This window comes from Oncorhynchus clarkii, chromosome 12 (assembly GCF_045791955.1).
Source record: "Oncorhynchus clarkii lewisi isolate Uvic-CL-2024 chromosome 12, UVic_Ocla_1.0, whole genome shotgun sequence".
NCBI lineage: Eukaryota > Metazoa > Chordata > Actinopteri > Salmoniformes > Salmonidae > Oncorhynchus > Oncorhynchus clarkii.
This window is the reverse complement of record NC_092158.1, coordinates 69728315-69744778: the sequence shown is the minus strand read 5'-3', so window position 1 is coordinate 69744778 and position 16464 is coordinate 69728315. Positions and strand designations below refer to the sequence as shown.

Sequence of the window (16464 nt, the reverse complement as noted above, 5' to 3'; positions counted from 1 at the left end):
TCACTATACTCTGGGCTCACACTCCCTCTCTGCTGTTTGAGCTGAGCTGTGTGTGGGTTTAAAAGTGCTTGTTAGTTCTTTTCTCATTCCTGTTATTAGATAATTGCACAACATTCTTCAGAAGGCCTCATTGTTTGAGGCTTTGAGCTCGTCCGTCTTTCTACATCAGTTTAAGTATAAATTCAATTACCAAGTTGTCAAGGAAACACTAAACATATTGCCTAACTGGGATACCCGATGCAGGGGGTGGGGGATTGAGGTCGTCCCACCCCCTGGGGCATGCTGGGTAGTGGAGTCCATATGAGCAGCTAGCTTCAGTTGAGGGAAACATGCTTCGTTTGCAAATTATGTCTGAGTGTTGGAGTGTGCCCCCGGCTATCATAAATAAAAAAATAAAATTGTGCCGTCCTGCTTGCTTAATATAAGGAATTTGAAATGATTTATACTTTGATACTTAAGTATATTTAAAACCAAATACTTTTAGATGTTTACTCAAGTAGTATTTTACTAGATGACTTTTACTTGAGTCATTTTATATTAAGGTATCTTTACTTTTACTCAAGTATGACAATTGGAAACTTTTCCCACCACTGGTTTTTCCACACCTGCTATGACTCTCAACCAGGCATTTAGTAACCTTGAAAGAAACATCCCCCCCCCCACAACGCACCCCCCCCCCCCCTCCTGCCAGTCACCTCAGGCCCCTGTTGACGGTGACAGGAGACCAATAGAAACTGACTGTGTTCTCTTAGAGATGGCATCTGTCTACATGGGTTCCTAATTCACCCTGGAGACAATCTCTAACAATGACTGAGGTTTATTTGAGCTGCCTTGCTTTTCTTAAAATTCTAGACTCTTCGAGTCATCTGGACCTCGAAACCAGTTCTGTTGCCTTTAAAAAAAAAAAAATCTTCCCTTCTTGACTGATTTTAGACCTGGGACACCAAATGGGTGCAATGAATTATCAGGTATAACAGAACCAGCAGTAGTCCACACCTGGTAGGTCAGATTTAAATACACCTTTTCTAGACCAGTGGTTCTCAAACTGGGGCCCCCGAAAAGGTTTTGGGGGGTCGTCAGTGTGAATCTGAATGGGGAAAAAACACATTTTTTCCCCTTCATTTTTACGTTTGTATTTAATATTGATACCTTTGCCCATTCGACCTGGTTACTAACATATGTTTACAGTATTGCATCAAATGATTGTCTCAAAAACATAATCTGTGCTTCAGAATACCAATGACCAGTCATCAACATTGGTGCGCAAAGGCGGGAAAGCGCATATCCAGATTAGTGACTAGAAAGCACTTGCCTGGCAAAAACAGTACATTTATAGTATCCACATAAAGCACACTTCAGCAATCTGCTATAGACACGTCTTTGCAACAGCAATGGGCTACCTGGTGATTTCATTGATCCTTTTCATATTTCAGATGGGCCTAGTTTGAGTGTGTTGTTATCATATACCTCAGTGGTGGTACTGGTTGTATGTCTGGAGATGGCTGTAACATCACACTACCGTCAATACTTATGGGATGAAGATGTAACATTCTGGCGAATGGATTCCGATATTTGTGAGGACGAGAAAAGCTACAGACCGATCACGCGTCCGATCCTGTAACCCGCGCTGCGTTACAGGTAGGCCGTATGATGCTGCTTGGCCGGGACTCCAGGGAAGTAACGTTATCCCTCGTTCCTATTGGCTGCTAACATGAATGACATTCAGTTTAAAATGCAGGTGTAAAACTCATTTCGGTGTCTTAAAGTCGACCAAATAACTGAACACGACAAAGTCCACACCTGTTGTATTCGGCGCATGTGACAAATAACATTTCATTTGATTTACCTTATGTTTTAGGGCTGTAATAACAGGTTACGTTTGCGCAATGCATGGTGATTTGAGCATGTGCGTGAGAGCAGGTCGCGAGCTTTGAACCACTCTTTTTGGAGGTCGCCGGTCAAAAGGGGTGAGAACCACAGTTCTAGATGGTGTGCCTGTGTGAATACCCTGTGCTAATGTTTTCCTCCTCCCTCTCCTGTGTGTTTTTACAGACACTACCCCAAGACAAACTTTACCTGTGTGGCCGACACTCCCGAGAACCTCCGCCTCAAACAGCAGAGCAAGATGCAGAGCCAGGTAACTAGCTACACACCAGAACACACACACACACACACACACCCTTCCTATTCCATTTTACAGGCCTCGTAAGACCGTCAGTGTGGAAGTAATTCATATGATAGGGCTGGGCGGTATACCGTATTTTACTATATACCGGTATTGATGCATGGACCGGTTTGGGTTTTTACTTTACCTTCTAAACCGGTATTTGAATGTTTGGTTTGTTAAATGTGATACGCCGTGTATAATGTCCATTTTTAGAGTTTATTTCGCTACTTGAGTCATCCCTCTCCGCTCTTTCTCTCCGTGCCACTATCCACACAGACCTAGCCACCTTGTCACTCAAGGAACGCATTTGATGTTCCTCAACCACGAGACACTTGCGTTCGGTCTGCATGGTCAATGCTGCACATGCAACAATGTTGACGACAACAATGCTCTTTTCACTTTGCTTCTTAATAGAACTCCACTAGCGTTCTAGAATGACACTTAGTTTGTGTTTCTTACGTCGGCAAACAGCTAGTTTGTCTTTTTCTTAGCATGTTGCCCGAAATCTTGTGAGACGCTAATTGTTAGTCGCTAATGCTAATAGCTAGCTAATAAATGTACTGAGTAAGAGCAAACGTAGCTAGCTAAATCAGCATGTTTGTGCCACCGTATCTTCTAAATCAAAGAGGAATATCCATAGCAAGAATATGATAGCTACATGAAGTAGCTAAGAGAACATGCAATGTAGCCAAAGCTTATAGGGTCCCCTAGGAAACGCGTATCAAAACTGTAGGACCTACCCTGTCACAATAACTCCTCCCTGGCATTTTAAATCATTGTCATCTCAAACACTGTATTCAAAGTGCCCGCTATCATATTCTAACTATAGAATTACAATAGTCATTCTATTTCCATGATTCCAACAGTTTTGCTCTAATTCGCAAGTCAATTCGCAATTGCAAAATCTGTTTAAAAATAAGTCCTAGATTATTTGCCCATATCGTGCAGCCCTATGTGGCAGTGTGGAAATGATCTCCATTGAGCAGTGATGTAAAAATACTTTCAAGTACTACATTCTTTTTTTTTAGTATCTGTACTTTACTCTTTGTATTTTTGACAACTTTTACTTTTACTTCACTACATTCCTAACGAAAATACTGTACTTTCTACTCCATACATTTTCCCTGACATCCAAAAGTACTCGTTACATTTTGAATGCTGAGCAGGACAAGAAAATGGTCCAATTCACGCACTTGTCAAGAGAACATCCCTGGTCATCTACTGCCTTGGATCTGGCAGACTCACTAAACACACATGCTTTGTTTGTAAATTATGTCTGAGTTTTGGAGTGTGCCCCTGGCTATCTGTAAAAAAGAAAATGGTGCCATCTGGTTTGCTTAATATAAGGAATTTGAAAGGATTTATAATTTTACTTTTGATACTTAAGTATATTTCAAACCAAATACTTTTAGACTTTTCTCAAGTAGTATTTTACTGGGTGACTTTTACTTGAGGCATTTTCTGTTAATGCATCTGTACTCAAGTATGACAATTGGCTACTTTTTCCACCACTGCAATTGAGGGCAGGAAATGCAGAAATGATAAAAGTGCTGACATTTGTTTTGCTTGAATTGAACAGTATAAAACAATCAGAATGGAGAAATGCATTCTAAGTGATTTCAATGAGTATGTGTTGCCACCTTAGGCTCACTCACTACTCATAAAGCAAAACTTATTATTCAAAAACTAAAAATACAGTCATGCCATCAATTTTTAAATTTTTTATTTGTATTTTTATAAATACGGCGATATAATATTTTGTTCCTATCGCCCAGCCCTAATCTATGATGATGCTCTGGCTCTAATGATCTATGATTCTCTAATGATCTATGATTCTCTAATGATCTATGATGCTGCTCTGGCTCTAATAATCTATGATGTTCTAATGATCTATGATGATGCTCTGGCTCAAATGATCTATGATTCTCTATTGATCTATGATGATGCTCTGGCTCTAATGATCTATGATGATGCTCTTGTTCTAATGATCTATGATGTTCTAATGATCTATGATGATGCTCTGGCTCAAATGATCTATGATTCTCTAAAGATCTATGATGTTCTAATGATCTATGATGATGCTCTGGCTCAAATGATCTATGATGTTCTAATGATCTATGATGTTCTAATGATCTATGATGCTTCTCTGGCTCTAATGATCTATGATGCTGCTCTGGCTCTAATGATCTATGATTCTCTAATGATCGATGATGCTGCTCTGGCTCTAATGATCGATGATGTTCTAATGATCTATGATGATGCTCTGGCTCTAATGATCTATGATTCTCTAATGATCTATGATGTTCTAATGATCTATGATGCTCTGGCTCTAATGATCTATGATTCTCTAATGATCTATGATTCTCTAATGATCTATGATGTTCTAATGATCTATGATGATGCTCTGGCTCTAATGATCTATGATTCTCTAATGATCTATGATGTTCTAATGATCTATGATGATGCTCTGGCTCTAATGATCTATGATGTTCTAATGATCTATGATGATCATTGCTGTTTGTGGAGACACTCCTTTAAACTGCTAGGATGTGTTGTCTCGCTCTCCTCCCACATGTTAGCATGCAGTCATCCTCTATCTTCCTGCTCGGTTCTCTGCCTGTGTCATTGCTGATTCTCCTCCAGTCATGGTTCTCCTTTTCCTTCCCTCCCCCGCTTTCTCCTCTCACTCTTCTCTTTTCCCCTCTTTCGTTCATTCATATTTTACCTCCCCCAGAAGAGACAAAGTTCCCCCCCTTTTTATGACGAAGAGCCTGTCTCTATTGGCATTCCTCTCATTTCTCTCCTCTTCAGATTTCACTTTCTCTTCCTCCTTCGACCTCCCTCCTCCTGTATCAGTGTCTTTCCGTCTTTTCCTCTCGTAAAGTATTGTAATGAGGTGTGACAGACCTCCCTACCCTGCTACCATAGCAATAGGGTTCCCGTGGCAACACTGCGGGCAGTGGTGAGGGGATAGAAGCGGCCCCAGTTCACCGCACACTAACACCCTCCACCTCCATTCGCCACTCTAACACTCAAATCATGAGCTGGCATGGGCACACACACACAGACGTACAGTAGCTAGTTACAGACACACACACACACACACTTTTGTATGTTCACAGTTTCCGAGACACGCGGACAGTTTGAGTCAGAGCCTATTTCCTGTCTACTCCTCTAATACTCTATGACAGGGCCTCTGCTACGGCCACACAGTGTGTTCAGGAAACGTCTATGGGAGGCTCACAAAGGACCCTTAGTCAGCCACCGGTACATGGAGTATTCCCCACACACTTACTCAACTCACACACAGCTACATTTACAAATCCTTTAGTTTATATTAATAATGTTCCCAAGTGTGATTCTGATACGTATTTAGGAGGACAGGTTATTAGTAGTTTGTTGAACAGACTAACACCCCATGTAGAAAAACACCATCTGTTCCGGTCTCTCTCTTCTCTTTGATTCCCCCCCCCCCCATATATCACACACACACTCTTCGCCAGCTCTCTTTGCCACAAGAGTCATGTGGACTGGAAGCGATAGTCCGACTCAGTCCCGATGCCCCCTCACTAGTGTGTCTCTCTCGTTCCATCTCTTTCTCTGTATAAAGTGAGAGGATGACTAGAAGACTAGATTTGGAGAAATGGCCACTGCAGTCAGTCACAGTCCAGACCCATGCTGATTAACAGCACCACCACCAATCCGGATTACATGCAGAGGGGATGAGCGTGTGTTTGTGTCTCTGTGTTTGTTTCTCTCTGTGAGTGTGCGTGTGTCGGGTTTAGCTGTGGATTAGCAGCCATACTTGACTGACTGTCCCAGTGTATGTAGTCTGCTAACCAGCTCCCAGGGGGCTCCAAGAGGACTGGGTGGATCCTAGAAGTCCAGTAAACAAAGGCTGAGACAACATGGCCACACAGAGATAAGAGACCAGCCACACACACACACGGAGGCTAATGAGACAACTGACAGATGCTGGAGCTAGTATCTACAGCACCAACCTACAGAGGAGATCAACCAGCTCCACATCTCTGCTACGTGTAAACACACACCGCCTACATCATATGACAAAGTGCAGTAGCTCTAAAACGGACACACACACACACCACCAACTCTTAGTGCACAGAGAGCAAGTCTCCAATCTCATCTTATTATAGCAATAACAGGTTACCCAGTTTCTGGTATTTTTTTTTTCAAAATAGACTTATTCTGGTACTTCCTGTGATAGAAGGCTGATTTCTATCGGCCAGGCTCTGAGGCCTGGTGGCTGCATGGAGATCTGGACATGGTTTGGCAAGAGGTGGGGGGGGGGATTTGGGGGTATTGAGAAGACTGTGGGTGAAAGGTTATGAGAGACAGTTGGCCTTAATAAAACTGTCTGGAAAATGCATTGGTTTGTCCAACTGCTAGAACAGGAGAGTTGGGGTGTAGAGTTGAAGTCGGAAGTTGACGTACACTTAGGTTGGAGTCATTAAAACTCGTTTTTCAACCACTCCACAAATTTCCTGTTAACTAACTATAGTTTTGGCAAGTCGGTTAGGACATCTACTTTGCATGACACAAGTCATTTTTCCAATAATTGTTTACAGTCAGATTATTTCACTTATAATTCACTGTATCACAATTCCAGTGGGTCAGAAGTTTACATACACTAAGTTGACTGTGCCTTTTTAAACAACTTGGAAAATTCCAGAAAATAATGTCACGGCTTTAGAAGCTTCTGATGGGCTAATTGACATCATTTGAGTCAATTGGAGCTGTACCTGTGGATGTATTTCAAGGCCTACCTTCAAACTCAGTGCCTCTTTGCTTCTTGGGAAAATCAAAAGAAGTCAGCCAAGCCCTCAGAAAAAAAATGGTATACCTCCAAGTCTGGTTCATCCTTGGGAGCAATTTCCAAACGCCTGAAGGTACCACGTTCATCTGTACAAACAATAGTACGCAAGTATAAACACCATGGGACCACGCAGCCGTCATACCACTCAGGAAGGAGACACGTTCTGTCTCCTAGAGATGAACGTGCTTTGGTGCGAAAAGTGCAACTCAATCCCATAACAACAGCAAAGGACCTTGTGAAGATGCTGGAGGAAACGGGTACAAAAGTATCTATATGGACAGTAAAACGAGTCCTACATCGACATAACCTGAAAGGCCGCTCAGCAAGGAGGTAGCAATTGTTCCAAAACAGTCATCAAAAAGCCAGACTACGGTTTGCAACTGTACATGGGGACAAAGATCGTACATTTTGGAGAAATGTCCTCTGGTCTGATGAAATAAAAATAGAACTGTTTGGCCATAATGTCCATCGTCATGTCTGGAGGAAAAGGGGGAGGCTTGCAAGCCGAAGAACACCATCCCAACCGGGAAGCACGGGGGTGGCAGCAGCATGTTGTGGGGGTGCTTTGCTGCAGGAGGGACTGGTACACTTGGACAATTACCCCAAGCATACTTCCAAAGTTGTGGCAAAATGGCTTAAGGACAACAATGTAAAGGTATTGGAGTGGCCATCACAAAGCCCTGACCTCAATCCAATAGAACATTTGTGGGCAGAACTGAAAAAGCGTGTGCGAGCAAGGTGGCCCACAAACCTGACTCAGTAACACCAGCTCTGTCAGGAGGAATGGGCTGAAATTTACCCACTTACTGTGGGAAGCTTGTGGAAGGCTACTCGAAACGTTTGACCCAAGTTAAACAATTTAAAGACAATGCTACCGAATACTAATTGAGTGTATATAAACTTCTGCCCCACTGGAAATGCGATGAAAGAAATAAAAGCTGAACTAAATCATTCTCTCTACTATTATTCTGAAAGTTCAAATTCTTAAAATAAAGTGGTGATCCTGATTTTTTTTTTTTACTAGGATTAAATGTCAGGCATTGTGAAAAACTAAGTTTAAGTGTGTTTCGCTAAGGTGTATGTTAACTTCCGACTTCAACTGTATTTAGTAGACAACAGTAGAGGGATTGGCAGAAGATCTGAAAGGCAGTCAGCAGTGCTCAATTTGGTTGCCCGACTGTTATGATCACATACAGTGCATTCGGAAAGTATTCAGACCCCTTGACTTATTCCACATTTTGTTACATTGGTACCTTATTCTAAAATGTGTTCAATAGTTTTTTTCCCCCTCACCATTCTACACACACTATCCCATGATGACAAAGCAAAAAAATGTTTTAAAGAAATGTTTGCAAATGTATATATTTATATCAAAATGTGCATATTTACATAAGTATTCCAACCCTTTGCTCAGTACTTTGTTGAAGCACCTTTGGCAGCGATTTAGTCTCTAGTCTCTAGTCGTCTACAAGCTTGGCACACCTGCATTTGGGAAGTTTATCACATTCTTCTCTGCAGATACTCTCAATCTTCTGTCAGGTTGGTTGGGGAGCATTGCTGCACAGCTATTTTCAGGTCTCTCCAGAGATGTTGGATTGGGTTCTAGTCCGGGCTCTGCCTGGGCCACTCAAGGACATTCAGACTTGTCCCGAAGCCACTCCTGCGTTGTCTTGGCTGTGTGCTTAGGGTCATTGCCCTGTTGAAAGGTGAACCTTCGCCCCCAGTCTGAGGTCCTGAGCGCTCTGGAGCAGGTTTTCATCAAGGATCTCTGTACTTTGCTCTGTTTATCTTTCCCTCGATTCTGACTAGTCTCCCAGTCCCGGCTTCTGAAAAACATCCCCAAAGTATGATCCTGCCACCACCATGCTTCACTGTCGGGATGGTGTAGGGATGGCAGGTTTCCTCTACCATAAAGGCCTGATTTGGAGTGCTGCAGAGATGGTCGTCCTTTTGGAAGGTTCTCCCATCTCCACAGAGGAACTCTAGAGCTCTGTCAGTGACCATTGGGTCTTTGTCACCTCCCTGACCAAGACCCTTCTTCAATTGCTCAGTTTGGTCGGGCAGCCAGCTCGAGGAAGAGTCTTGGTGATTCCAAACTTCTTCCATTTAAGAATGATGGAGGCCACTGTTCTTGGGGACATCTTTTGGTACCCTTCCTCAGATCTGTGCCTCGACACAATCCTGTCTCGGAGCTCTACGGACAATTCCTTCAACCTCATGGCTTGGTTTTTGCTCTGACATGCACTGAACTGTGGGACCTTATATAGACAGGTGTGTGTGCCTTTCCAAATCAATTGACTTTACCACAGGTGGACTCAATGAAGTTGTAGAAACATCTCAAGGATGATCAATGGAAACAGGATGCACCTGAGCTCAATTTTGAGTCGCAAAGGGTCTGAATACTTATTTACATAAGTTATTTCTGTTTTTAATTTTTAATAAATGTGCAAAGATTTCTACAAACCTGTTTGCTTTGTCATTGTGTGTAGATTGAGGAATGTTTTATTTCATCAATTTTAGAAGGCTGTAACGTAACAAAATGTGGAAAAAATCTGAATACTTTCCAAATGCATTGCATGCCCAGAAATTCAAATTGACACGCAAAACATATGTACACTTTCTGTCTTCCACTTACACACGAGAGGAACCAGAAATATCAAATGTTGAAAAGAGAGAGTGTGTGTAGCCTATATTTAGTAATTTAACACGAATGGGACCCACACGTCACACACACGTTGTGAATCATGGCCCAGTCATCTCCTGCCTATCCTCACAAGGTTTGTGTGTGTGTGTGTGGGGGGGGGGGGGGGACAGGTCAGCACACTCACTGTAGAGCTGTGTCAGTCAAACAGCAGTCAGGTGACCTGTGTGTTCAAGGAGCATTTAGGGCTGCAGACCCCGACCAACATGTCAGGATGGGTTCCACTCTGGCCCAGAGTGCACCTCTACATACTTTTCTGTCTTCTCAACACTTTCCTGTCTACCGATAAACCCATCAAATACACAGGGAGTGGGACTGCCCCAATCCTTAGAACAACGCTGGCTGGCTGTAAGAGATGAGTGTAGTCGTAGAAATATAATATATAGATTGTATTTCTGTAAGTGTGAGACTGGTCAGAGTGCTGCCTGGTAATGGATTACTGCAGCAGGCTTTTCCAGGGGTAGGCAGACAGGCGGATATTAGTTGTTGGTGCAGTCTAGCACCAGAGACAAGTGATTGTCATTGTTGACATGTTACTGGGACTGTTATGTTTCATAAGGAACCTGAGTATGTACTTCTGTGTGTGAATGAGTTGGTACTTAATTAGTGTGTTTGTTTACTGTAGTGTGTGTATGAATCCACAAGTGTTGCCTCGGTGGTACAGTAGGCCAGCTGTGTGTGAGGGAGAGCTGCTGTGTTCATTGTCATTAGAGTGATACCCATCTGATTCTACATGGGCTGGCCACTTCCTCTCATATTGAGGGTCACACTGGGAAGGGAGGGGTAAGCACGCACAAAGGCCTATGCATCAGGGTTTCCGTTAACTGGTAATAGCCAGCTTTTGGCCGCCATTTATTTATTTATTTTATAAATTTTAAAAAGCAGATAAATAAAATTGGCACAAGACAATTTTCCAGTAGAAGAAAAAATCTCATTGTGAAATAATGCTTTTTTTTTTAAACATTTTTTTTTACTATTTGGTAGAAATCCCAGTCCATGTAAATACTTTTGACTGGTCATGGTCATCGGTCTGTAAGTTAATCTGTATAATTTAGGCAAATTTAAATTGCCACATACATGTCAGATGCTGAAGCATCTCAAACAGCAAATGCATATGGTGCTTTAAAAACAACTGGGAACTTCAGGTCTGGAAGTCGGTTCCAGACTTGGAATTCTGAGTTGGATTACTGTTCCAAACTGCTTTTCCCAGTCGGAGCAAGTTGTTTTTTGTTTTTTTGTCCCCTCCCCTCAACTGTTCCCAGTTGACGTCAACGCACTGAAGTCCGATATTTCCCAGCTCCGAGTAGACAGTTGTTTATAACGCGACAATAGACACCGGAAGTCAGGCCTCATCAGACTATCACACACAACTTTGCAATGAGCCGGAGGCAGTATGCATTTTGAAAAAATATACTTAATTGTTTGAAACCTCAACTTTTTACTACACTACTTTTTACGACTAATAGAAATGGAATAATGTGTCCCTGAACAAAGGGGAGGGGGGGCAAAATCAAAAGTAACAGTCAGTATCAGGTGTGGCCACCAGCTGCATTAAGTACTTCAGTGCATTTCCTCCTCATGGACTGCACCAGATTTGCCAGTTCTTGCTGTGAGATGTTACCCCACTCTTCCACCAAGGCACCTGCAAGTTCCTGGATATTTCTGGGGGGGAATGGCCCTAACCCTCACCCTCCTATCTAACAGGTCCCAGACGTGCTCAATGGGATTGAGATCCGGGCTCTTCGCTGGCCATGAAGGAACACTGAAATTCCTGTCTTGCAGGAAATCACGCACAGAATGAGCAGTTTGGCTGGTGGCATTGTCATGCTGGTGGGTCATGTCAGGATGACCCTGCAGGAAGGGTACCACATGAGGGAGGAGGATGTCTTCCCTGTAATGCACAGCGTTGAGATTGCCTGCAATGACAACAAGCTCAGTCCGATCATGCTGTGACACACCGCCCCAGACCATGACTGATCCTTCACCTCTAAATCGATCCCGCTCCAGAGTACAGGACTCGGTGTAACGCTCATCCCTTCGATGATAAACACGAATCCAAACCATCACCCCTGGTGGGACAAAACCGTGATTTGTCAGTGAAGAGCACTTATTGCCAGTCCTGTCTGGTCCAGTGACGGTGGGTTTTTGCCAATCGGTGACGTTGTTGCAGGTGATGTAAGGCAGGTCCTCACCAGACAACAGGCCTGCAGTCCATGCCCTCATTCCAGCGTCAGTCCACCATCTCTCAGCCTATTGCGGACAGTCTGAGCACTGATGGAGGTATTGTGCGTTCCTGGTGTCACTCCGGCAGTTGCTGCCATCCTGTCCCGCAGGTGTGATGTTCGGATGTACCGATCCTGTGCAGGTGTTACATGTGGTCTGCCACTGCAAGAACGATCAGCTGTCCGTCCTGTCTCCCTGGGTCTTAGGCGTATCACAGTATGGACATTGCAATTTATTGCCCTGGCCACATCTGCAGTCCTCATGCCTCCTTGCAGCATGCCTAAGGCACATTCACGCAGATGAGCAGGGACCCTGGGCATCTTTCTTTTGGTGTTTTTCAGAGTCAGTAGATGGGCCTCTTTAGTGTCCTTAGTTTTCATAACTGTGACCTTAATTGCCTACAGTCTGTAAGCTGTTAGTGTCTTAGTGACCGTTCCACAGGTGCATGTTCAATAATAGTTTATGGTTCATTGAACAAGCATGGGAAACAGTGTTTAAACCCTTTACAATGAAGATCTGTGAAGTTATTCGGATTTTTACGAATTATCTTTGAAAGGCGGGGTCCTGAAAAAGGGGCGTTTCTTTTTTTGCTGAGTTTATTATGAGGCATGTCTTACCTAGTTTCAAAGTAGCTTAGCCAAAAGCGTGCAATTATTTAAAATAAACTCTTTAATTGGCCAGTATCCAAAGGCACAATTTATTCGTATTAGCAACCCATGTTGAATATTAGATCTCCCCTCTTAATGTCTAACGGATGTTTTCACCTTTCACATCAAACTGCTCACATGTCGTTGTCCCCTAATTGCATTATGGAATGAACATTTGCGTGTGTCCTACTGCCTTGTGCGCATTGCTGCAATTGTATGATGTTAAGAATAAATAGTATTAACATTGTAAGCTAAACGTTCTGATCTGTTTCATCAGACTCATTGCTTTTTTAACAATTTTATTATTATTATTATTATTATTATTATTATTTATTTATTTTTATATGTAGCCTAGGCCTACTGCTTGTATGAATTTGGGATCTATCATCCCACAACTGTCCCAGAATTTGTTTGGAATAGGCCATTTCTTTCTCAACAAACTGATCAATAGAATAGGTCAACTTTTTTTTAACTATGGGGGATAGTAGATTGACATAGGCTAGTGATTTTCCTGTTCATTAGGCCTACTTGTCTTGTTGGCTGAGGTGCCCTCTGTTGTACACACACCTCTTGGTGTGACCTTATTAGGCTATGTCAGCACATCCTGTGTGTATGGTCTCTGCCCTGGCAACAGGAAGTGACTGTCACCACCACTTTTGAGGGAGGGTGGGTGCATGCAAAAAATCATTAAAACTATAGCCTGTTTATTTCCATTTCATGTCTAGTTATATGTACATATAAACTACTCTTAATTACCTCGTGCTCCTGCATATCAACTCGGTACTGGTACCCTGTGTATATAGCCATGTTGTTACTCATTGTGTATTTATTACTTGTTATTGCTTTTCGGTTTTCTCTGCGTTGTTTGCACCCGTAAGTAAGCATTTCACTGTTAGTCTACACCTGTTGTTGCTGATGTAGAAATGGCTTTATAAATACATTTGATTTGTTTACAAAGCATGTAACGAAATAAACTGTGGTTTGATCTTATTTTTTACTCTTTTGAAACGTTTGACTCTTGACGTGTGTGTGTGTGTTAGGATTTCCAATGTCTATACAGTGTGGTCTGACCGGGTGTGATTGTGTGTTCCAGGTGCAGTACAAGGAGGAGTTTGAGAAGAACAAAGGGAAAGGTTTCAGTGCTGTGGCCGACACGCCAGAGATGCAGAGAATCAAGAAAACACAGGACCATATCAGCAACGTACGTCTATCTGTCAACGCACACACAGTACCTGTCACAGGACAGGAACAACAACCAGTCCATCTCTCTCCCTCACCCTCAGGTTGTCTCAAATGGAACCCTGGTCAAAGTAGTGCACTATAGGGATCAGGGTGCCATTTGGGACTCAGGCCTGTCTTTATCCCTTACCTGCAGTGCTGGCTCCTTTGACCGCTCACGCTCTCTCATATATATATACACTACATGGCCAAAAGTATGTGGACACCTGCTCATTGAACATCTCATACCAAAATCATGAGCCTTAATGTGGAGTTGGTCCCCCCTTGTTGCTATAACAGCCTCCACTCTTCTGGGAAGGCTTTCCACTAAATATTGGAACATTGCTGCGGGGACTTGCTTCCATTCAGCCACAAGAGCATTAGTGAGGTCGGGCACTGATTTTGGGGATTAGGCCTGTCTCGCAGTCTGCGTTCCAATTCATCCCAAAGATGTTCGATGGGGTTGAGGTCAGGGCTCTGTGCAGGCCAGTCGAGTTCTTCCACACCGATCTCGACAAACCATTTCTATATGGACCTGCACGGGGGCATTGTCATGCTGAAACAGGAAAGGGCCTTCCCCAACTGTTACCACAAAGTTAGAAGCACAGACTTGTCTAGAATGTCATTGTATGCTGTAGCGTTAAGATTTCCCTACACTGGAACTACGGGGCCTAGCCCGAACCATGAAAAACAGCCCCAGACCATTATTCCTCTTCCACCGAACTTTTCAGCTGGCACTATGCAATGGGGCAGGTAGCGTTCTCCTGGCATCTGCCAAACCCAGATTCGTCCTTCAGACTGCCAGATGGTGAGGTGTGATTCATCACTCCAGAGAACACATGTCCACTGCTACAGAGTCCAATGGCAGCGAGGTTTACACCACTCCAGCTGACGCTTGGCAACACACGTGGTGAGCTTAGGCTTATATGCAACTGCTCGGCCATGGAAACCCATTTCATGACGCTCCCAATGAACAGTTATTGTGCTGACGTTGCTTCCAGAGGCAGATTGGAAATCCGTAGTGAGTGTTTCAATCGAGAACAGATTATTTTTTAAAGAGATTCAGCACACAGCAGCCCCGTTCTGTGAGATTGTGTGGTCTACCACTTTGCGGCTGAGACGTTGTTGCTCCTAGACGTTTTCACTTCACAATAACAGCACTTACAGTTGACCGGGGCAGGTCAAGTAGGGCAGAAATTTGACTAACGGACTTGTTGGAAAGGTGGCTTCCTATGACGGTGGCACATCGGAAGTAACTGAGCTCTTCAGTAAGGCCATCATATTGCCGGTGTTTGTCTATGTAGTTTGCATGCCTTTGTGCTCGATTTAATACACCTGTCAGCAACAGCTGTGGCTGAAATAGCCGAATCCATGAATTTCAAGGAGTGTCCACATACTTTAAACCATTTAGTATGTATGTGTGTTATGTGTGTATTCATGCACGTCCTTACCACTCTGATGTGCAGATTGTCTCTTAGTCCAGAAGTACTGTGTGAAGCCTGGGCACAGGGTTATGTTACTTTGTCCCTCTGTGGTCCTCTGTTGCAGAAGGCTGCTGCCTAGGGCCTTGCTTGCTCTGGCAGACCAGGGACACACATCCTGACATCGCAGCACATAGTTGCCCTGCTCTGTCTTCTCTAATGACTTAATGAGTGTGGAGGGTGTTGGTTAATTACTGCTTTCATACAGGAACAGATCCTGTGTGTCTGAGACGGTGGAAACAGACACACACCAACACTTCTACAACCCCAGGCAAATACAGAGAAGAGAAACCTCATGAGAAGTCTGTTAGTGTCCCAGCTGTTAACAGTGTTTGTGAGGACAGACCAAGCCAAGGGGTGCGGCTGATGATCTCTTTCTCTCCCTCCTTTCCCCACTTTCTCTCCCTCCTCCTCGGATGGACCCACACTCAGTAGGCCAGAGAGAGACCGACATGTCCAGCTCTCTTTGAAATGTGAGATGTCCAACTCCAGCCCCTTCTCGTTCACAACTGTCTGACTGGACTAGTCCCCGTCTCTCTCCTTATCTCTCTGTCATATGACTCTAATTCACATTCATTTAGAAGGTTCACTAAATTCTCCAGCCCTCTCTCCCTCCCTACCTCCTTAACCTTCACTACATGAATCAGTAGAAAGTTAAAGAGGAAGGGGGGGCAATTTTGTGTCCGGGAGTGAGACTGGCATGGGCTGGGCTTTTCCTGTTCTCTCACACACACACACACACACACACACCATCTGTGTGCAACCTTCGCCTTCAAAACAAACAGAAGTAATGTCAGACTCTCTCATGTAACATATTGAACATGTTGCTCGCTCTCTCACATTAAAAAAACTGTCTTCTCACAGTCACTGAACGCAATATCCTCACTCACGCTTAACACGGTCTTCTCCTCCACTTAACACGGTCTTCTCCTCCGCTTAACACACTGGCCTCTTTCACCCACCCAGGGAGGGAGAGAGGGGGCAGAATCTAGGCTGTGTCAGTCTTATCATTCAGTCAGGCTGGGAATAGTAGGGCTGTTATACTGCAGAAAAGGATCTGTCTCTCTCAGGTTTATTGGTCATTTAGAGATGAATGCTGTCTCTCTCTCTGATGTTGGCTGGGTTGTTATATTAGGGCTGGTGCTGCTGGTTGTGATGCAGCTTTGATATACCTGAATAAATAAGGAAAG

The 16464-nt window shown here is 43.6% G+C and overlaps 1 protein-coding gene across 1 annotated transcript in view; it reads left to right on the top strand.

Annotated features, from left to right (window-relative positions):
* The window catches only part of LOC139421130 (LIM and SH3 domain protein 1-like), a 42017-nt gene that overhangs the window by 19850 nt on the left and 5703 nt on the right, over positions 1–16464 (top strand). The window contains exons 3-4 of the mRNA XM_071171726.1: positions 2053–2137; positions 13669–13776. Coding sequence (XP_071027827.1) covers positions 2053–2137; positions 13669–13776 — 193 coding nt within the window. The remainder of the gene's footprint in view (positions 1–2052; positions 2138–13668; positions 13777–16464) is intronic.